At 40.9% G+C, this 23,967-nt stretch overlaps 1 protein-coding gene across 2 annotated transcripts in view; it reads left to right on the forward strand.

Moving 5' to 3' along the window:
- The window catches only part of PREP (prolyl endopeptidase), a 102,868-nt gene extending 92,076 nt beyond the window's left edge, over positions 1–10,792 (forward strand). For both annotated transcript variants that reach the window (XM_080587182.1, XM_080587183.1), the window contains exons 12-15: positions 222–316; positions 2,667–2,798; positions 7,504–7,660; positions 9,977–10,792. In XM_080587182.1, the coding sequence (XP_080443308.1) occupies positions 222–316; positions 2,667–2,798; positions 7,504–7,660; positions 9,977–10,271 (679 nt within the window). In that variant the 3' untranslated portion in view covers positions 10,272–10,792. The remainder of the gene's footprint in view (positions 1–221; positions 317–2,666; positions 2,799–7,503; positions 7,661–9,976) is intronic.
- The last annotated feature ends 13,175 nt before the right edge of the window (positions 10,793–23,967 follow it).

Below are 23,967 nucleotides of genomic sequence, written 5' to 3' on the forward strand. Positions count from 1 at the left end.
GGGAGCAGTGCAGGTTCCTTTTGAGAGGCTGCAGAGTGTTTCATTTCCACAGAAAACCATTGAAGAAAGCCTGGCTACTTAGGTTTGCTGTCAGGGCAGGACTTTGCTCATGATTTCATCATTGATCTTGGGAGAGATCTTTTCCTAAAAGTATTTTTATAAAAGCGTTAGGAATGTAAGCGTTTGGAAATCTGAAAATAATCATTTGTTTGCTTTTTCAGTGTGTCCAGACTTATTTTTGTGCGACACCTAGGAGGTGTTCTAGCAGTGGCAAACATCAGGGGCGGTGGTGAATATGGAGAGACCTGGCACAAAGGTAAATCAGTCCAAGCAGAGGAACAAAACTGCAGGGTTAGCCGTGAAGATGACAACGTTCTTTCTTTCCCTCTTCCATACTCATATCACCTTTTGGCTTGTAATTATTCCATAGAAAAGTGTTTTTTTTTCTTATTCAAATATATATATATGTACATTTTTTTCTTATTCATAGGACGTAGCTTGTCCAGTGTTATCTGATATTTCCAGTGAATTTTTGAAACCTGCTTTAAAATAGTTTTGTAAAAAAAAATATATTCCAAGAAAATTCTTACATTTTTTTTAAATAAGATGACCTTCCTAGACTCACAGCATCTGGAAATCTAGCTATTTATCTGAACTATCTTCCAAAAATGTCTGTGTTGCAAGAGATCTGCCTCACTTTCACATACCTTTTATGTTATGTGTAGTTGCACGTAACCCCACAGTTCTAGATCCCCAAGGCAACACCAACTGACTGCTTAGTCTTTCTTGGTATCACAGAAAGGAGTTAGCCATTTGCAGAACCTTACAGAAGGTGTGAACTGTGGTGTTCAAAATGCATCTATTCCAGCTTTGTATGTTAGAAAACAGACGTCAACAGATTGCTTTTGCACAATTTATGAATAGGCCAGGTTTCATTTTTTATTTAGAGAATGAGATTTTCATACAAACTTCAGTCAGCTCCACAAGTGCAGTGGCATATCACACACTCTGTACTCTTAGGAGGTCCAGCTTCTTGTAGACAGGCATTCTTAAAGCTGCCTTCAGTGCTGCAAGGAAGCCAGGTCACTCACTACAGAACTACGTCAATCTCTTTCCCTTTTTCTTAGTACCTTTGATGTATTACTCCGTATTTTTGCAGTACAGTCCTTGTTTAAATCCTTTGATTGCCTTTGTCAGCTTGTCTGATTGTTGACAATTTTCTGCATCCCTTCACTAGAGGAAAAAGCTGAAGAAAGTCGCACTCAGCTGCATAACGTACACAGTCATTATTCAGTGATGATGCCTTATTAATATCCCAAGAATTTGATGGATAAGTTGCTGGAGATGTTGTCAGTTAGGCAAATGGACCAAAGGAGTGATATTTATGATGCAACAGTTTGCATTGGGAGTAATCCATAATAACTTTGCATCAAACAAAATGGTATTCCCAGATCATTACATCTGTCTATTTTCATTTCATCTGTGGTAACTTTTTGTCTGGGTCATTTCCTCACAATTGAGTTAAAGATGTAATGGTTTTATAAATAGAAGCTATATAAGCTTGCAGATGCAGGATATTATTGCTAAAGGTGAAGTATCCTTCATTAATTTTAATTTGCCGATTGATTTGTAATAGGTTTTAATAAAATTTATCTTAATATGATAATGCTTTTTTTAGTCCACCTATTTCCTGCTTAGTTTTGACCCAAGTCTTTTATTGCAGTTGCGAAATTAGATATGCATCTGTTCTTTGTTAACTCTGAAAGCAATTACAGAAGACTGTTTAACTGTATAGACAGGTTTCTGACCTGACACCAGATCAGAACTTTAAGCAGAGTAGTAAGATTTATTTCTCCTTTGTTGCCACACTTTTGAAGAATTTTTTCATTGTCCCAACATGTCTCTCTTCTACAGTCTTGTTAATGTGAGAATGATGTTTGTTTTAAAAAAATAAGTTACTGACTCCAATCCTACAAGGAGATCTATATGACTAAAAGCTAGAGTTTTCTTACCTGACTTTTTGCAACAGAGAAATGAAGCATCCAGGGTAAGCTGAGTGTGTGGGATCACTGGATAGACAGTGGAGATAGTGACACCTCCAGATGATAGCTCATTCCACTTATTTTACAGTGAAGTCCTTATTTGACCACAGCCATATATCATCTGATTTGAAAGCATAATAGAAAAAAAAGGTAAATTGCCAGCCACATATTCTATGCCCAGGAAATTAGAAGTCCTTATTTTATATAGGAGCAAATTTGAAGTTTTATTCCCTTAAGAAAGTGCCACTGTGTTTAATGCTGTTAAAGTCCCATTAAATCAAACCTCAAGTGGATTGTATGTGGTCATTTTGTTTATATTTTGCAACACAAAGCTTTTAGCTTTAATTTTTCTGGTTTGGAATGTTACCTGGCACTCATTCCACGGTATAGGTATGTATTATTCAGAGTTTCTGAAAGCATTAGAGTTATCGACAGAACCATTTTATACTCTGTGTTGAAAGAATCTTTCATTTTTGCTGTCTTTCTGACCTGTATCAATTATTAAAATGTTCATGAAACTGGAACTGTTCCCAGGTATTTTTGCACACATGTTTTTCTGAATAGATGGTATTAAATGGATTTTATGGAATTGGAATCAACTGATTTGTTTTATTTGTGTGCTAGGTGGTATCTTGGCCAACAAACAAAATTGCTTTGATGACTTTCAGTGTGCTGCCAAATACCTCATCAAAGAAGGCTACACATCTCCAAAGAAGTTGACTATTAATGGAGGCTCAAATGGGGGCCTATTAGTTGGTAAGAACTGCTTGTATGTTTCCTGGGTTTGGTGCTTTCCTGGGGTTTATCAAAGTAAGCAGACTAAAATGTATCAGATCCTCTTCTTCAAGGATTGCCAGAATGTCAGTGCAATAATATATACCAAGCATTAAATTCCACTTCAGTTCCACTTCATTTGACATTCCCAAAGAACATTGGAATTCTGCAGTCTAACAAATGCTGACTGTTAAAAGCCATGCTTACTATTACTTTCTTATGTGCTAGAGCAAACCCTATGGTAAAATCAGAGAGTAAGAATGCTTTAAAAAGAAGGTTAGTTATTTTAATTTATTTCTTAAGGCTAATTAGTATGAATCAATAGCAGAACAAACAGAAAATCTGTTATATAGCATCAGGAAACTTTGTATGTTGCATAAACCAGAATCCCATGTTCTGCAGTCCTTCATCAGTTTCTCATTCAGTCTTTCTGTAGTCATGCATTCAGATTCTTAGAGGGAAAATGAAAACATGACAGTTCTGCATTTAAGGTCTCTGTATAGAAACACGTTGAGTGCTTGACTGTACTTTAATTGTGTAGAGTTAAAACAAGACCACAAATAAAACCATGCAAAATGCAAGTACAGTTACTTGAAAAAGTCATGGTCTTTTGACAGCCTATGTAAACGTAATACCATTGTTACAAAGGCATCTTGTTCACACACTATATACTACTGTGTTCTTAAATTCAAGGAAATTAATAGCCTTCTCGGAAAAGCTTTCACAAAAATCCCATAGTCTAAGTAGTATTTAAAGAGCTACAGAATTTGTTTCTGATTATATCCCAGTGTCTAAAAGTGGTAGAAGAAAAAGAAATGATTTTATTCAGTCTTGAAAGGAGAAGGAAGTGCAAAGGAATAATGTTGAGGTTTGTTTGGATTTCTTTAAACAACATGAAATACATATGACAGTATGACAGAGATGAGCTACTCATGAGAAGGAAAAAAAACATATTTCAAGTTCATAAACATCTGGTTTATAGAAAAAGAGCAGATTTAGTAGGACCACCCTTTGCATGCTCTGTTTTTTATACTCCTCCCTATTTATCTGCTGCTGAATACCGGCTCTATTGATTTTTGTTTGTTTTTGAGTAAGCTAGTATCCTCTCTAAGAAAGAAGATTTGGAGTTACACAAGTTTTTGGTCCAAGCCATGTTGGCTATTCCTGCTTTCTTATTTAAAAAAAAAATCAATTGTTTTAAAAACAAATAGCATCTAAAGTATACAAGTTGTATTTTTGCTTTCTGCATATATCCTCCTAAGTTACAGATGGCAAGAGGTGTTTGTGCATTGTAAGTAAGAACATCGATAGAAATGGATGAAAATAAAAAAGGAAAAATGGTTTGCACACCACTGGGAGTGCAAGCACTGCACAAGTCCATTTTATGTGAGCACAAATATTTATCTGAACATTCAGTTATGCTGTATAACATGTTGGAAGTTTAAAATGGTATTTTCAGAAGCTTACTTGGACTTCAGTTTCACTCAGGATGGGATTCATCCTACCTAGCTTTAGCCATCAAAAAATCTGTGTTTCTGCCTGAACAAGTCAGCTGGGCCCCTTGTTTTGGTTAGGGGAAGCAAGTGACATCTGCAGAGTGCACAGCATGCCAGTGTGAGACAGGTGCTGCGAGTCTAAACCTCTCTGCTGTGAAAAGCCTAGTGTTAGAAACGTTCAGTTGCAATTGCAGGCTGATTACAATCCAGCCGGGTTTTCTTGCTCTTACTGAGCCAGATAGGGATTTTTCTTGACTGGGTAAAATTAGATGAATTTAGGAAATACTTGTAAGAGTTTTTTCATCAAAGCAAACCTAAATTTTGCAATAGTTGTTCCTGCAACACTAGAGAACATAACAGATATTTTAGGTGCAAGGACACAGTGCTAGATTTTCTTAGTTTTCATTTATTGAGGAAAAAACTGACAAGGAAGAGTACTGTTATTCTTCCAAAATACTGTTTCCTTTTTAGGCTTAACTAACAGGAGGTGCCTCTGAGGAGTGCAGGGCTCTGAGCTCTTGCCTCATTCAGCTGCAAAACAAGACTTCCTTGTCCTGCAGAGTGTCATCCCAAAGCTTAGCAGAGTAGCACAGCTGTGAGCTGAAAACCTCCTTCATGCAAATGCAGTGTTCGACCTCTTGTGTTTGCTTGGACAAACAGTTCCGAGGTTCTGAAATCTTGTTTTAGTACCAAATTTTAAAGCTCAATGTGTAGAGGGGTAAAACTCATGAGTAAATTCTTGTCCGAGGTAACAGTTCATCAGTGCATGTAATTATGGCTAATTAAAGGGGTGCAGTGGGAACTGATGAGTCTCCGTAAGTGTTTTCTTACTGAAGTAACAATTCAGAGAGCTAAGAGCAGCAGTTTTGATACAGTCCCAAGCAATACATGGTGCTTCAAGAGATTCTGCAATGAATGGTACTAAAATTCAATCTTACGATAGGTATTTTGGCTTTTTTTTTCCTACCAGAACAGCATTTCTGTTCAAAAAAGGAAATAACATTAAAAGGAGGGGTTTGATCAAAAGATGCAGATAAAAGGATGACGACCTTTTAGGCAGCAGCTGTTTAAGACACCATACGTACCTTACGGAGACGGCACAGAAAGGACCCAGGAAGAGTCATGTGGTTATACGTCAGAGATGACCAGAAGTAAAATAACATCTTCCAGAAAGCAGAAATCACATGGAAATGAAGAAAATAGGATAGAGGTAAACTGACAGGGACTGATGGAGCACAGGAGATTGATGAGCAAATTGCTAACAACAAAAAGATTGGCAATAAAAAATTTCTGTGCACATCAAAGCAAGAGGCTGGCCAGAGAATCTGTGGGGTCATGAGGTATAAAAGAAGCACTAAAGAAAGATAATGGCAGAGCAGAACAACTAAATGCTCCATTTATGTTGATGTTCCCTCCTGGGGAGCACGGGGAGTTCCCTGCACCGGAGTCTGTCTTTGTGGGGAATACTCTGGGGAGCTGACTCCAGCTGAAGCATCAGCAGAAGAGGTTTTGGAATAAATCAATCAACTGAAAAGCAGCGTCTTGCCAGGACCAGATGGTGCACACACAAGATCTGAAGTGAACTCCAGTGTGAAATTGCAGACTACCAAGTCTGAATATCTGAGGAACAGAAGGGGATGAGTGTAATGCCAATTTTTAAAGTGGCAGTCCACAAACTGCAGATCGGTAAATCTGACTTCTGTAACAGGCAAGCTAATTGAAACCAATAAATAATAGTTGACACGCCTAGGGAAGAATTTTTCAGTCTGAAGTTGCAGCTTGCAAATCTTAAAGCTACATGAAGGAGTCAGGGAGCATGTGGTGCTTGTAACAGTGGTCTAGTTATTCTTGGATTTTCAGAAGCTTTTGACAAAATCCCTTGCACAAGGCTACGCAAGAAAGTTCTTGCTGAGCTGGGAGGAAGGTCATGTTATAGCAATAGTCTGCTTAGCAGAAAGCAAAGAAATGGGAGTCAATCCATTTTCACAATGGACAAAAATGAGAAGATAAAGAATTTGGGAACAACTGTGCCTAGATGTGGATGCACGGTGATTAGCTCTGAATTAAGGAAGGAATTCTGAGATCCATTGTAGTTTGGTGGAAATCTCAGTGATATTATTTCTTATGCTACAAATAAGTAGGGGAATATGTAAAATCCTCAGGCGATAGATTTAAATCAGGCAACAGAAGTTGGATTGAAGAACTCATTGCTACAGGTTATCACAACACTAGATACATAAGCATTCAGAAAGGAAAAAGTTGTATTTATGGAGGATATTTGTTTTGATGCCTGCAGATAATCTCTGAGGGTAAACCTAACCAACCAGTTGCAAAAGCTGGTAATGTACAGGAAGTCTCTCAGTATTTGCTTTATTTCTTACAGCTTTTCCCAAAGCATCTGCCAGTTGCCACTCTTGTAAATTGAACGCTGAGTTAGATGGAGAAATACTCTGCTTATTTTTATAATATGAGGCAAGCATTATTCTTAAAGAAATTACCCATTCCAGTAGCAGGAAGATGGAAATCATTAAAAAAAACTAATTTGCTTTATTAAAATGAGGTTGTTCCTCTGATTTTTAATAGTTTGCTTTTATTAGAACTCTTTTCATATGGATTTACATAGTAATTATAGAGGAAAACTTTCATCAGTAAATGGAGTTTTTTTCTCCTTAATGTCCTTTTCTTTATTGACACTATTATTAGAAGTTTAGAAAGTGAATGGTTTACTAAACTTCAATTTCAGTAATCTGAAAGCTCACATATTTAAAATGTACGTGTCGTCTTTGGAAGGCAGTTTTCTAAGAACAGTATGTTTGGAGGAGGGAAGTAGCTCTTAAGCTTTTTTGAAAATGCCATCTTTGGGAGGTATTTATCCTTTTGTATATTTGCTTTCTGTTTTGCTTAAAAGACTATTTGATTTCTTAGACACCGGCAGGCTTCTCTGTGTAATTGCTTTTATATTGTATTCAAGTTCTTTGGCTTCAGATGCTATATGGGAACCTATATTTCTTCTCTTGTTTTGACTTAACAGTTCTATGTTGTGTTTTTTTTCTTTTGAAAAGAAACTCCACATTTATAAAAGACAGCTATGCAGAAGTTGGTCTGACATGAACTTGTTGGCAGTGGACCTTTCACTGCTGAGCCTAATTCTTTAAGATAAGAATACTAACAGAGTTGTTTTCCTGTCAAAGCTGCCTGTGCTAATCAGCGCCCCGACCTCTTTGGTTGTGTTATTGCCCAAGTGGGAGTGATGGATATGCTCAAGTTCCACAAGTACACCATTGGCCACGCTTGGACTACTGACTATGGTTGCTCTGACTGTAAAGAGCAGTTTGAATGGCTGTGCAAGTAAGTGTCTTTTAAATATTTCTGTGGTTGTTAAAAAGCAAACTTGCTCAACAGTTTCAGGTCGTCATGATTAATAGCTATTTGAAGAATTATTTCATCCTTGCAAAGAATTATTTCCTCCTTTCCCACACTGGATTTAGGGAGTTCAGAATTGCCTCACAAGTCAGCTTTGCTTGAACAACTGTCTTCAAAACCCTGTTGATTCAACTGGTCATAGTTTCAAAGACCATATTCTACTATCAGCTTTAATGATTTATAAGATACTCTTTCTGAATAATGACTACTTTAGGCTGTAACAACAGAATTTACTCAAGTGACCCACTACATAAATTGTATTTTTTTATGATGGGGGATAGACTATCACCATTATGAATTATATTATACAATGTGGATAGGGTTTATTTGTAGGAATTGAATGGCAGTAGACCACAACACAGGATATTAATTCAGTTCTCAGCCTCTTGCTGAGAAGGTCTGGAAAGATTATTTAGAAGAAAAAAAATCAAAGAAACACTGTGTGCGAACAGAAATGGTCTAAGTATTTGTATGGCAAATAATGACCGAGAGTGCCATCATTTTAAAATATTCTTCTGGCATCTCATCTCCTGTTATTGTATTTGTATACCTTTAGTAATGAAGATTGACATTACAGGAAAATACCTCAGACATACTAAACAATTTGGCTCGTCTGAAATGTAATAGTGTTTAGATACATTTTTTTAGTTTAGAAAAAAAAGTCATATCCAAATGCTAGAGTCAGTCATTGTAATTAGTGTGCTTCAAGGCCTCCTGCTGTTCAGTTTAAGGTTTCAGTGGCAAACACGTTTTTGTAAATATAGTGCACAAAACAATTAACAAATCTCATAATTCATCTTATTAGTAGCTTTCAAAACGAGATTATTTAAAATGATCCAGATAATCTTGATGATTTTGAACAATAAAATTTGCCAGAACATGTGTGAATTCAGATACTCTGAAAAGGTAAAGTGGAAGCAAAGTTTTTAAATTAAGTCTGTGATTAGGAGAAACGCATACATAGAAAGCGGTCATTCTGTACTTATATTCATTATACTTAACTCACAAAATTTAAATGCATAATTTTAAAAACATCTTCCACGACAATACATTAAATACTGATTTCTTGATGGAAAAACTTCAGCAGCTTTGTTTCGTGTTCAACTGTCAAAGTATCAAAGTATCAAGATAAGTAGTGTTGCATAGATATTGTCGTTACAGATACTGAAAAAATATTTAAGGCAAATAGATTGCTATGTGCTGACCATTATTTAGCTTTTTTTTTTTTCAAAACAAATCATCTACAAATTCACTGATTTCTTCATTTCCACTTAAAAAATAAAACTAGGAATCTGTTGGGTTAGACATTCAAGTGTTGTCGTGTGTTCTTAAAAATAATTTGGGTTTACTGTACAAATACTCATCCACATGTGAAATTAATTAAAAAGTAAAGCAAAATTCTTTGTATTTCCTGTGATGAAATAGGAAAAAAAAAGAAAACTACGACCCTACTCTTGATTTAAGAAATGTAATGTTCTTTCTAGCTGTAGCTTTGTCTAAATGAAGTGTGAAATGGTTAGGTGGAATACTATGTGACTTACTATTACATTTAATTTCTAAAATCTGAGAGTATCTTGAGTATCTTGTGTTGAGATATGCAGATATATTTTTAATGTTATGCTGCAGTAGTTTAAAAAAAAAAAAAAGTAAATTCTGCAATGAAAACAAGTTTTTGTAAGTCAGATTATTCCTTGGTCAAAAAATAGGAATCAGTCTTCCTTTGAAAGCAGGAAAGCCTACAGTTTCCTTTCAGTTTCCTGCATGGTATTCCCTTATGCATGTTCAAAAGTAGTGTAAATATTAGAGGAAGCAAATTTCGTAAGCCTACAGCACTTGTGGCTTATTATCAGAATCTGTTTCTAAATTTGCATGGAAAAAAGCTATTCACATGCAGACCTGGACTACATATGTGCTGGGGAAAAGTGTTGATTTTCCCTGCAGGATGGATCCTGCAATGACCTTTACAGCTTTTGCTGAAGTTTCCCTGTAATCCATTCCTGATTTTTTTATATTTCTATAAGATGTACGCATATGCCTCTCTGAAATTAAACAACGTACTTCACATTTGAGAGCCAGAGATCTATGACGTATTGTTTGCCCGTGGTATAATTCTGACCTTTACAACTGAGAATTGTAGCATTATGAGTGCTATCAAATGCCACTGTGACTATTTCAATAGGAGAGGACTGTCTTGTTGGGCCTTGAGGAAAAAATATGTAAACATTTGTGTGCTTTCCTCAGGTACTCTCCGCTTCACAATGTCAAACTACCAGAAGATGACGGCATCCAGTATCCCTCTACGCTGCTCCTCACAGCAGACCACGATGATCGTGTGGTCCCTTTACATTCGCTGAAGTTCATTGCTACTCTGCAATACATTGTGGGCCGAAGCCGTAAACAAACCAATCCACTTCTCATCCACGTTGACACCAAAGCTGGGCATGGAGCAGGAAAGCCAACTGCTAAAGTTATAGAAGAAGTGTCAGATATGTTTGCTTTTATAGCACGATGCCTAAGTCTTGATTGGATTGAATAGGCAAAATGTTTATTACTGTCTCCTTTAGAAAAAAAGGGCTTTAACACCATTTAAGACCAACCAGACTACTACTTGGTGTAGTACTTACATTTAAGAACTGCAGTTTAATATTTTATTGATCCAACCTGCTATGGAATTTTGATCTTCTGTGCTTCCCTTTTTTTAGTGTTTCTTTGAATTTGTTTTCTACTGCGTTTCAGAGTACATTTTAAGTAGCATGTTCAGATAAATAGCTGAGCTACTGTCAGTGCTATTGTGAGCATCTAGATTCCAGAGTTAGTGCTAGTTGAGCTGATTTCATGTAAACAATTTTAATGTATTTTGCACCAATAAGCATATCCAGGTCAACTGTAATTAAATGTAAGTACTGTCCACATACAAGAACTCTGAGCATACTTTATTTACACGGTAACTTATTTAAGAATGGAAATTGAAAGTGTTCTTTAATAATCATGAAATACTGAAGAGATGGTAATCTGGGTAATTAATTACCCAAATATTATTAAAAACCTTATATTTCATGCTGTTTGTAACTGTGTTACAGTCTATGATATCAGTGTTGCTAATTTTTTTTTCTTTCTAAAAAGACTTCAAACTATCACTGATTTTCTCTTCCGTCATTTATTTCCACATAGAAGAGAAAAACCTGAAGAATTCTTAGATTCTCATTCTAAGCTCAGTCCAGGTACGCATATACACTTCACAGTGTTCCCTGTCTGCTGTTAGTTCTTTAACTATTTCTTAACAGTAGACCAGACACTCATTTGTTCAGATTGTTCAAATTTAAGTTTGCCAGATGCATCTGACAGAATATTCTCTAAGGAGCCAAAATCTGAAGATACATATATAATCTAGTCCTGGCTGCAGAACAACAAAAGCACGTAGGCAGACTCCTTAGTGGTTTGACACACATAGTATTTGAGCTGCCATTTCCTGACTTTGATTTAGGCTGTGGAGCGATTAAGCAGATGTGAGTAGATGTTCCCTGCTAGCTGTCTAAATTCTGACGTGCCGCAGCAAATTAGGTTTTGATCTGGGGGAGCAAAAAGGTATTCTACCAATTATTAGTCTTGTTGTCCCTCCAGAAAATATTGCTGCTTTCCAGTTTTGGATGAACTAATATACTCTTCCAGAATCATGCTTGTTGTCATATTTGTGCTTGGACCCTAAGGCAGGTATTTTAACTCTGGGCTTAAGAGTTTTATCTCTAAACAAATAATGTCTCAGCCCACGAAGAAGAGGGAGTGGTGTTTAAAAGTGGAGTAGGCTGCCATTTATTCACCCCAGATTCACGCTGTTTCTCTCACGCTCTCAGGATCCTCCTGATTCCCTCTGCAGCCCAGGAAGGATCATGCCTCCAAGGCCTTTATAATACATAATTTGATTTTATTGAGGGGGAAAAAAAAAAGTCTGCTTTGCTATGAAATACCATACTGCAAAACCCTGTATGTCATCTGGGGCCTGTTTGTGGGTATTACACTTTTGCCAGATACATTATGGACTGATGTATTCTGATCACAGCACTGTATTAAACAATCAGACAAACAGTCAGGGGTCAAGGATTTTTTTTTCCCTCCAGGTTGTGAAAACAGGCTTCAAGTTCAGCTCAGCCCCTCTTCCCCACCCTTTTCCCATAGGCATGGGAACTATTTTCTAAGATCATTGTGGAATTTTTAACAGCTGCAGTGTAATGGCAGGAACAAAGGACATGAGCAGTGCCATCTCTGATGGTAACACCCAAGGGTTGCAGCATCTGGCCTCTTACTGAATGTTACAGTATCATTAAGAGGACGGAACTTTCTCTCCAAGGCAAGAGCTTTGCAGGACATCCTGGGTGTGTAGAAAAGCACATTCCTTGGACATAGAAACTGAGCTGAATTGTGGTGGTGCCTTGAATTGCAATGCCTTGGGCACAGCTACCTCAATCATCTCTTCAGGTCTTTGTTTTACTCCAGCTGCTCAAACACAAAACTTCTGGCACAGGATAGAAATCGTTCCTTTTCCTCCCGAAGCTTTCTGCTGAAGCTTAGTTCCCTGAATGGCTCAGTATCAGGACAGATGACCAGTAATGGGGACGGTGGAAAAATCGTTTCTCTTTGAGTGACAATCAATAATATTGAAAGTAGATTTAGCTTGCTGGAGACACCACTCAAAAAATAAATGTTCAAGAGTACCCCCTGTAGAATGCTGCTATCTCTATTAGCAAGGCACTTTGTTTCTATAATAAGGTCTTAATTTCAATATTTTAACTGATCTTAATCAGGTATGCCAAGTACAGGATTCAGGTGCCAAAAAGTGATGTTGCAGAGGTGTCCTATTGGCTGCATTGCTTCTTTCAGTGCAGAAAGGATTACGGCCCCAAATGGAATCCATAATTAACTCTGAACAAGTAATACGCTTGTAATACAGCAGGATTTAAGCCTTTAAGATCTGGATTAAATAGACCTGGAACCAAACCACTTCTGGGGCATAAAACGATAATGAAATCTCAGTTAATCTGCTTTCAAGGGTATCTTCTCTATACAGTGGAAATGCTATTTCATGGAGGGGCTCTGTATTCTGTGTCTTTTATTTCCAGTGCATGAAGCAAAATTCACTGGATGGGTGCAGTGCATGGTAACCTCATCATAACTAAGTACATTTTCAAAATCTCATTTCTTAGAAAAACAGATACCAACATTTTGTTCCAAGATCAAAACTAGAAAAATCTTTAAAGTCCTATAAGAGGCTTATATTACATAAACCACAATCTGATTTTAAGTGGAAATAAATGAACTTTTTGTATGCCATTCCCTTCTGATATTCTTCACAGTTAATGTAAAGATACTGTAGTCATCTTTGCCCCCACGAGAATACATTTGCATCAGTGTTAATATATGTGAAAAGGGTTGGAAGTTTTTTAAAAGTTTAAAGTCTTCATATTCTTCACAGGAAAAGAAAATTGATTTCCTTAATATTTGAGTTGATTTAAGTTTTGGTATCTGGAAAAAAAAAAATAATCCTGAATTTAGGTAGGTGCTGCACCCTCCACAGCCCTATAACCACCAAGGGTTAAGGGCAGAAGAAGGGCAGCTGTCCTGTGGACATATAAGAATAAGGGACGCTCAAGATAGAATTTGGAGACAGCTGTTCCTGGCACCCAGAACTTCTCCTGTTTCACCAGGATTTTCTTGACTTGGCTCTACTTTGCCGCCTGTCTGTGGGAAGGCAGAAATATGAGCAGCAGTACTTTGGATTTGATAGGGCAAGCAACAGCTTTCAAACATCTATGTTTGAAAGGTTATGTCAGGTCATTTATTTATTTTTAGCCTGAGGTAGCCCCTCAGGGTTGCCTAAAGATCTGCTTATAGACTTCCTGACAGCCTCTCCTGTGAAAGGGGTTTTCCAAGCTGAGTAGGATTTAGGGGGGAGGGCCAAGGGAGGCACTTGGAAGCCTGGCTAATTAACAGCCACCCAATTTTCTGCCAAGCTCTCCTACTTTGAAAGTCTTTAGTAGGCAGCTTTTGTGCAATTGCCTCTTTGTGCAGACCTCTCAGGGTTTGGACAGTCCATGCTGTTTGAACAACCAGGTTTGGCAACTTTTTTTCATTTCTCCATGTGTTCTTTTAATTATTTCTGCCTTACTATTATTGCTTGCCAGGAAAAGAAAAAGGATTCCTCTGATTTATTTTTTTTTTACCCTTGAAGGAAGAGGAGGTGGGATGGCCTTCCAGTACTTGTGTCTGTGAAGATAACCAAGGTGTGTTCTCAGATAACATTATTCCTGAATAATTCCACTCCATTTCTGAATAATCTCATGTCTTCAGTTTATCCATGGCAGAGAGATCTCAGTGATGGAGTCCCTGAGCGGAAGCTAGACGGGCTACTGGCATCTGCAGAAATAAACTGAAATTCTGGACTAGGAGACGGACTGTGATTTGGCCATTTCTCCTTGTTTCTCATAGAAAGACTAACTGAAAATTTAACATTTAAAACCAAAGCTAAGTAGTAACGTGTCAGTAAGAATCTGTGCTCCGTAGACAGCCCTCTACATTGACAGCAGGAGTAACAGAGTCAAGGAACAAACATGGTGCCCGCATCCTTACCCATAGCAAGGTAAGTTTAGTGCTGAAGGTCTGAATAGCAAGAGCCAATCATTTCATGGTGATTTCCACTAAAAATTTTGAGCTTCCACAGCAAATGCAACATGAGTGCTGGAGTCAGTGGATCAGTGTCTGCAAATGTGACATTTCTAGCCCGGTGCATGCTGTTCAGAAGATAACCATTTGTGCGTTACTACTTTCAATGCGTATCAGGCCATCTATGTACAAGAAGGAAGAAGACATTCTTCTTGAACCGCTTCAAACACGTGTGGGATGGTGTTGCAAGCTATTTTAAATAGCATGCATATTAGGTAGGCATCTGATAGTGCTAACTGGAACATTAAAGTAGACATTTGTCTATAAGCTAAGCAATACACTACTAGGCCCAAAATATTATCTATAATTCTCATTTTAGCATCACTGTCAAAATATAGCGGAAATAATCTGATGAAAAGCAATAGAAAGGTCGTAATCTTTTAATATCCATATTGTTTTGACCCTTTTGGTGCTTCAGGAGATTAGATAGACATTAACTTTATGGGTTCTAAAATAAACATCCTGGTTTGCAGTGTTCCCCCAGAAAGGGAGGGGAGGGGAATTTCCTGATTTTAGGAAACAGGGCTGTAGTAGAAATGTAAGATCACATACCACGAAGCTACAGAGCAGCAATAGGTTGAGCTGTACAAAATACCTTAATTCATCAGGGGCACCTGGACTCATAGGTGGTAATTCTGTTTAGTTCTTAACACCATCATTTTCACACTGCTTTTCTTTCCCTGTGAAGAGGTGTACTTAACCTCTAACATTTCCTCAGTAGAAGAACAGATGAACATTAAGATATATTGCATTTCAGTGATGCTATCAAATATATTCTCTTCTTCTGTGGGGCTTTAAAAGCAGAAGACAAGAGCAGTAGCTAAAAAATTGATGTTTGCTTTTCTGTCTAGCAGTCATTGAACAATTGTGAGCATACTAAATAACAGAGGAATTTATTCATTAGTTACACTCCAGTTAATGCAATTCTTTACAACTGACATAAGACTGGAGACCTAAAATCACTCGTAGGGACCCAAGCTTCACCTCATGTATTGTTTACCTTTCATCTTGCATTTCACTACATAGGCATGGGTATTAGGAAAACCTCACATTACTGCAAAAAAGTGGAATAAACCTTCATGATCACTGCCTGCAAATTGCAGCACTTGGGAAACTTCTGTTGTTGATTGTAAACAAACCTCCAGCTATATTATGAAATTAAAGGGATGACTTTTCCTAATCAGAGATACTCGGACCTTCTTGAACTTCCAGTATGTGACGATCCACGTCTGATCTTCGCAATACCATCCATCGCTCAAAACGCTTAAAAGCAAAATAAGCGTTCTTGAAATTCCCTGTATTTGCAATGTCGTTACCCTCCAGCACTAGCTTGCAGAGCGTTGGCTGCCAAGGACAAACTGGAAAACATCCTCCTCTCACAGATGACAGTCACTCGCAACAACAACCCAGTCATTAAACAGTTTGCTGCCGTGGGCCAGCTGCCCATTCTTCCTGCCTGGTAGAGCCGTCCAAAGCCTTCGCACTTGCCAGAGGAAGTAGATTGAGGGGGAGGGGTATCAGAGCTGCAAAATTGCTTCCAGCTAATGAATTGGAAAACCTGTTGAGACCATTTCATTAGAGGTTTTGAACAGCATTTGTTGTTTTTGATGCTGGTTCCCTTTGGTGAGAATCAGGCAGCCAGTCCTGCCAAGTGGGGCCAGCAATGTTGGGTCAGAGGAAGAATGACTGTGATGGTACACATCACCTGGAGAGGCACTCTGGAAAAGATGCTTTCTGTGCACTAGGGTTTAACAACAAAGTGTACTGATTTCTGCTGAACTCGTCTAATCAGGTTCTTTTCAAGGGAATAGCCTTAACATTAACTGCAGAGGGGTGTTGTAGCCTGTTCAGCCCCTCAGAGCGGCCATACCCCTGGCACAGGGCAAGAGTTACTGCAGCAAGACCTGTCAGAAACATGGGGAACAATCACCAGCCAAATCTAAAAGTGGGATGAGAAAAGTGGGACTGGGATGAGAACTGCATATCTTTGTTTTCAGACCTATGGAGCTCATACTTCTGGAGCTGAAGGAAAAGCTCTTCCCCCGGCAGTCAGAGGCCGGCCTTGGGACGTGTTGTCTGTAGCTCATCCCAAGCTCCCACACCAGCCATCATGCTGGTGCTTAGCTGCAGTTGCTGAACCGTGAACGTTCTCTATTGGGCTGTTATTCTGGGAGCTGAGTACAAGTGACTTGAGGGGGGATGTGCTAGAGTGAATCATTTCACTGCTCAGCCTCTTAACCCTGCTCTGCGGCCTGGATGCAGAGGCTGGGTTGTTATGGGGCGGCCTGCACTAGCACTGAGGGCAGGTTTTGGTCAGGACACACCTCACCCTTCCTGTGGGAGGGAGGCCCCAGAAGAGCTCACTGGCTCCAGAGAAGCCATTTTTCCCGCGTCTCAAAAACCTTACAGCTCTAAGTGCTGCAAATGGCTAGACACAAGCAGCTCAGCTCTGCGCTTGCCCTACCTGGTAGCTGCTCAACTGTGCCAGGCGGTGTGGACACCCCTCAGTGACCATGACTCCTTCAGGGCAGCCTGGCTTCCCTTCATGGCAGCGAGCAGAGGCCTAGCTGTCCGAAAGGAGGCACGTCGCCACTGGAGCCCCTGCTGTCCTGCGTGCTGCCATCGTCCACAGTTTGTGCCCAGCATGTGTGCAGAAAGGCAGTGGAGAACACAGGCTCACATTGAACATGGAGTTGGCACCCAAGGGCTGGTTAGCCCAAGGCATCTCCACTTGACTTTCAAATCCTTTGGAAGCTTTTAGTGAAGCCTCTGCCCAGGCTCAGTTGACCCAGCTGAGACAACGCTGTACCTCATGTGGTGAGGTGTGAGGTATTTGCTCTGCCTTAGTGGTTGGGTGATGTGATTCCGTAGACATTTTCAGAGCACATTTACCAAATGATCCAGCAGGGCAGAGCCCCTGCGAAACACGGCTTTCCCCTCCCTTCTTTCGCAAGCACAGCAGTGGCCTCTGGTGAGGGCTGTCCCCAGCCGGAGATGAGGAGGGGGCTAAGTGGTGCTGGAGCCCCCTCCCTGGTGGCAGGGACAGCAGCCATGTCCAGCACCAGCACCCAAAACTGTGTCTCTGTTTTATCCCATGATGTAAATACAAGACACCGATATGGGCTAAGGCAAACTCCAGGGATCTCTCATTTCCAAGTGAATAACCAGTGCAGAGTTGGGGGTCACTCAGGCCAGAGGAAACTGCTTCTTTGAGGACAGGGAAGGAGGGGGATCTGCTACACACGTAGCTCTGCTCAGCCAGCCGGGCAGACGAAGGTTGTGTTTTGTAGCTCCTGCCTTGAGCCCATCTTTACCTGATGTGGCCTGTCATGAAACGTTCTGTACCCCTTTAAATAAATAAATCCCACTTCCTCAAGACAGCTTTCAGCACTGCAGACATCTGGTCAGATTCAAACAGCTGGTGATAAATCATCTTGCTGGAAAAATAAAAAAATCTTCCTCTCATGTGTCCCCAAATGTGATGTTCTTCCAGCTGACGCCAGCCCCGAGGCAGAAGTCGGGCGGTAATCATTTTTGCTTGGCTGCTGCTGTAAAATTCAGGGGGTCTTGCAGGGCCAGGGGCACCCAGCCCCACAGGAGTGTGGTGGCACCATGTGGGCAAAGCTCTGGGTGGGCGAAACGCCGTGAGAGGCTCGCGCCGGCCCCCAAACGCACCACCCTGGGAGGAGGACTCCTGGGAGGAAGGCTGCCAGCACCACGGCCCCCTCTGCCAGGGCTGGCAGGAGAGCTGCTGCTGCCGGCAGCGTGTTTCATGCTCTGTGCCTGTGCCAGAGCAGTGCCAATGCTTGACGGTGGTCTCAGCTTCATCGGAAACTCGGGAAATGTGTTTGGAGCATGAGGTCTCTTGGACCACCTGCCCGTCCTCAGCAGAAGGCCTGAGTGCTGCCAAATTGCAGGGGCAACCTTTTTCTTCCTTTAAGTATAAACACCTCCTGCACTCAAAGCTATTTTTTTTCCAAGTGTACTCATCTCATTTGTGGGTTTTCTCCACTATTCAGAATGGCAACAGATGTCTAGAGAAGCTAATCGCTCACATGTTCAAGCCCTGGAAGGCTGTGCAAGCCTTTTGGGAGCTCATGTCATCCTTCTCTCTAGCATGAATTTTGTTGGAAATGCCACTTCAGCCTAGAAACCAGCTTCCCGGGAGGCTGGTGGTGCAGCAGGGAGGTGAGCAAACGGGCCATTTTGAGAACAGGTCTTCAGGAAAAGGTCCTGCCTCCCTGGTGGGGAGCCCCGACCTCCCTGCGCCTTGCAAGCACCTCCTGAGGGCAGGAAGGGTTGCTGTCAGCTCCTCTGCCTGAGTGGTCCTGCTGTGCTGTATGGTGTGAGGCCACAGAGAGACAGCATCACAACATGGCTGAGGTGGGCAGGGACCTCTGGAGGCCATCTGGTCCAACCCCTGCTCAAGCAGGGACACCCAGAGCTGCTTGCCCAGGACCATGTGGTGGCTTTTGAGGATCTCCAAGGGGGGAGACCTCACAGCTTCTCTGGGCAACCCGTGGCTGTGCTCCGTCACCGCACAGTAAGGCTAGCAGGAGACAAGGCGAGTAGAGCCTGACTCTGCCATTGAATAAACAGAGCCTGGTGTTCAGTGCAAAGCAGAAGTCCATCTCTTTGGATACACAGCCCAGCTCAGGCCAGGGCTTGCATGCAATTGAGAGCTCTGGAGCTTCCTGGCCTGCCCAAAAGTCATCACGGGGGAGAAGCAGTGAATTGACAGGGCTTTCTGAATCACAGGTTCAGGCTTAAATACCTAGTGCCTGCCTCACAGCTTCAGGTTCATAAATCCTCCTGTTGACTCTGAGCCTGTATCTGACAGCAGCCTCGTCCTCCTCCTCATTCTCCCATCCCCTTCTCTCTGCACTGTATTATACATTGCAGGAATACCTTGTTTTCCTTACCTCCTCTGAACTCCACAAGGTGCTCTCATCATTCCTAATTACACTATGCATGCTCATTTTTCATTCTCCACCCTCCTGTCTTACCTTGTCTACTCCTTGAATTATATAGAGCTTCAGCACGCAGGAATTACTAAAAAGCTTACGGCAAAAGCAAACATGCTGTAGGATATCTCTCTCACACACACAGACCTTTCCTTGGGGTTTTGCTTAATTTTCTCTCTGCTTTGTTCCTGATCACTCATTAGAAATTCAGAGATCCCTCGAGCCAGTTTCCAAAGACTGGCTGTTCCCATTGGGTAACATATGGCTCCCACATACGTGGTCCTCCAAAGAGCTGTGCTTCACTTAAATCTCATTTCTGGGACGCAACAAGGACTTCAGGCTGCGCGCTCGTTTTCCATGAATGACTGGCTCTCGCCCATCGGGAACGTTTGGTACCAGCCTTACAGTCCCCCTTCAGCCCTCTGGTTTTCATCCCTGCTTTTACCTCACCGTCACCATCTGCTGCTAATTCCAGCAGTCGTGTTTTGCAGAAACACTTTCTGAGCTGCCCTGGCTCTGGCAGACCTTCTCCCCAGGTGTTTCTGTGAGCGCTGCCTGTCCCTGGTTAGCAAACCCTTGGCAGCACCGCTCTGAGCTGTGCCCTTTCTCACCAGCTCCTCTCACCGGGGTGTGCTGCGCCCTCCTCCCTCATCTCACCAGGGCAAGCTGCCCCTACAGACTGCAGCCTCCTCTTGTGCATCGCCTCCTTCCTCTCACTCCTTGGAGCTGCCAACAAAAGCACTTTGCATGACTCGCTTCTCCGGCTGGCAGGCGTGCAGCTCGCTGGGCTTCAGCTCCAGCAGTGGTTTCGCCTCCACAGCAGATCCTTGTCACTGTAATTGTTTTGGATGAGCAGGCCCCGGAGACAGTTTGGTCTTCTCCTATGAACGCCACGCAGTCTTCATTATCCCATCCTTTGTGTTGTCATAGAGAATATGTTTGTCTGGTTTTATGTTTCCCTGTTCTCATTTCAAGTAATCAAATCCACACAGGTCTAAATGAAATAAAACCCAGCAGAACAAAAGCACGCCGCTGTCCCTCCACCACAGGTTTTCAGTACTGGAAACCAAAAACTATCCACAGTCCTCACCCAAAACACAACAATCAGCACCAGTCTTCCCTTTCAGGCAATGGACGTCCAGATCAAACCCCAAAAAAGCAGGGAAAAATCATACAAATACCACTAGGGATGACAGAGCAGGGTCTGAGCCCTGGGGAGGAGGCCAGGGGGACGGTGACTAGTCCTGAGGGCTTTCCCAAAAAAGCAGCTCCCCCAGCCCTGCACAGGGAGGGCCCAGAGTTGGAAGCCTGGCAGCTGGCTCCCTGCTGCTCGTCCTCACTGGGCCTTCTCTAGAAACAAAAAGACATTAAAAGAAGATAAAGAGGCAGAAATTTTATAAAGAGTATGCAGTGTATGCGTAATCTACAGCCCTCCCTGCCACAGAGATGTTATTGGGGTTGATGCTAATAAATACATGCTAATAAAAATATACAATAATTTGTGACAGCTGAAACTTAAGGAAAAATCTGCAGATTTTGTAGGAAAAGCCCAGGAGGCAAGGCACAGTGCATGGATCCGTGGAAGTAACACGTACCAAAGGGAATTCCCTGAGCAGTTCGATTATTTCGATTTAGTGTTGAAAAAGAAAAATGCAGGAGTTTTCTCAAGTCTCCACGAGGCATTGTGAGGATGGAGAGATGGTGTGAGAAAAGTGAGGAGGTTATAAAAACGAGGGAAATGTTTTGCTTGATTTTGAAAGCCCTTTTTTACCCTTGTAATCTCTCCTGGATAAAAGGGCCATAGCAGAACACAACTGAAGCTGCTTAACATTTAAGATTATAAAGAGCAAGCCTCACTTTTGCATGAAATGAAATGTTATGTCCCTTCACCAATCAGACTTTTCAGCCAAAGGACCTGCACTTCTACGCTCAGTCCTTGTGTTTCTTCATCACCTGCGGTGACCTGAGAAGCTTTGCAGGCACTTGGGAAGATTAAGAAAATCAGTGTTGTGAAAGGCAGGAACAGGTGAAACGCTCAGAGATGTTTTCATGCACAGGGCTATGTAAATCCCTGTACATTACTCTTACCTTACCACCTGCATTTATGCAGGGTCTGTCAAGAAGTTTCCTGAGCTCTTTGTTTTCTGAACAACACAAAGCTGAGCTTCTGATGCCAGCTCTTGTTACTAGAAATACCTTTAAACACCTACACATCTTGTGCTCTACTTGCACTTAATTGTAAGCTCATTTGACAGTTGACGTCTAACTAACGTGATTTCATCCCTTTACTTTTCTTCTCTCTTCTAACTTAACTGACTGCACTACATATACGAGCACTGATGCCAATGCAGTATTGGTCTGTGCCTTTTAACTTCCATTTTCCATCCCTGCTAGACTTGTGCAAAATGTGTTTTCAACTTGTCTAGAAAAAATCAGAAGTAATGAGTTCAGTCTTTTTTTTTTCTCTCACTAAAGTACATGCCCTAAAATTCATTTTGAGTTGAAGAAAATGCCTCATTCATAACGGAAAAAATAAATAAATAAATAAATAAAATCATTTCTATCCCAAAAGAGAAGCAATTTGAAAAATGAAATGATTTGTCTTTGCCAACATTTTGTGAGATTCTTTTCCAACGATTCGCTGAATTTGTCATGAACACATCACTGTGTGGTCCTATTTCCTCCTATTGTTGCCCTCCACAGTCCTTCATGCACTGAACAATCCTACATTACCAGAACACTTCCAAGCTTTTTCTAAAGCATGTGTGAGAGTGTGAGAGGTTTTTGGTACGTTTCCACCTTCACTTTTATAAAGCTTCCTCAAAGAGCAGGTCTGCTTCTGTTTCTCTGAGTTTTCCTATAACACTGCTGCTAAAAAAAAAAAAAAACACAACCCTTCAACAGGAGCTAGAGTACAATATCATTTATCAGTGTCACACACAAAATTCTTGCCAGTATCTCAGAGTAGCACTTGGGGGAATATTTCTTAGCCTCCATTCATAACCAGTGACCTCTTGCTTATTATTTTTGCTGCAGTGACAGTTTTGCTGGATCAAGAGACTTACCCATGTGTCCTCTGCTGAATTTCCAGCAGTTTAATTTCAGTCTTCCTAAATTCATATTTGTCTGCAAGTTTCTGCCCCATTGTGACTCCCCTCTTCAAATGCTTCTACCCAGTGGATGAAAACTGGCTTTGACCCCTCTCCAGCTATTTTGTGCAATGGGTCTCTATCGCAAGAGCAACCCGCTTTCTTCCTCTCTCCCTTCTGCATGTTTTGATTTCCCTTTCCCCCGTGGTCACAGACACACGCGGCAGGTAAAGCTCTGATCTTCAAGGAAGAGTCTTTAAGGAATGGTGAGAAACTGGGGGATTGCTTGAAGCCTTTTGGCCAAGGCAGGCTCCACCATCCCATTTTTAGTACATTCTTGCTCGCTTACCATGGTGTTACAATGAATCTCATGGACACATCCACGGAGGGAAATGGAAAATGTCTTGTAGATTGCCAGCAGGAGAAAAAATGCTAACATTAACGGCTCTGTTGATAATGTCTTTTGCAGATTTGTCCAAACTTAGTTGGTGTTATTTTCATGAATAGTAAAGTATTAGTTATTGCATCCTGTCAAAAGCACAAAATTCCATTTCTTTAGAAGTGTGCTAAAACCTAAAATAGAAAAAGAAAAATTGTCCTTCATAATTCCCGACAGGAATCCATTATATTGAAAGGGAAGAGTGATCTCGTATTTTGCATCCCCCAAAAATGATGCCTTAAAGGTTGCAATGCCAGTTACATGAAGAATATTTTTTCCACACCAGTGAAGTTACTCTCAGACAAAATTTACATTACCTCCCTCCGAGTTTTTCATTCACATCGTACAGGAGTGTGTTCTCTGGAAGACACACAATGACTTTCCTATCACACCAGAATCAATCAAAATACCACAATATAAGAAAGTACATATTTTTTCTCAAAATCTTTAAACCTAATAAGTTCTGAACTGAATTTTGTGGGTTATAATAAACAGATAATTCTTAGCTGTCTAATAAACTACATGGTACTGCTTCAGCACATAGTTTTGTACCCCTGGGGCATTGCAGCAAAGAGAGCTGGATGAATCCCTGACAGCTGAAGATGAAAAGATAAAATCCTGCCCTGATATAAATTCTCCTAACTTCATGAAATTCAAGCAAGCTACAATGATTTACACTTCTCCAGAGTGTTTTAAGTGCAATTTATTTCATAAATTGTATGGAGAAGAAAAACAAACAAACATAGAGTTACGGACAAACAAACTAGAGAGTGAAGGCTACCTGAAGTCTACCAGGGAGCCCTGTTCAGATGTAACTCAGCAAGGAAATGTGTGCATTTTATAGCTCTATGTCACACAGAAAAAAATAAAGGCACATTTTTAGAAGACCTTAAGGAAAGTAACCTGCTGTCTCCCACACTGCCCTGTGTCAGCAAGCCCATGGGTGGCTGCTGATGTGTCAGCAGGGAGCAGGTGGTTGCCCATCCGTGGGTGTCTGGCCAGCTTTGGTGCCTGGGCAGAGTGCGA

This window comes from Anser brachyrhynchus (assembly GCF_964034855.1).
Source record: "Anser brachyrhynchus genome assembly, chromosome: 3".
In the NCBI taxonomy this organism is placed as follows: domain Eukaryota; kingdom Metazoa; phylum Chordata; class Aves; order Anseriformes; family Anatidae; genus Anser; species Anser brachyrhynchus.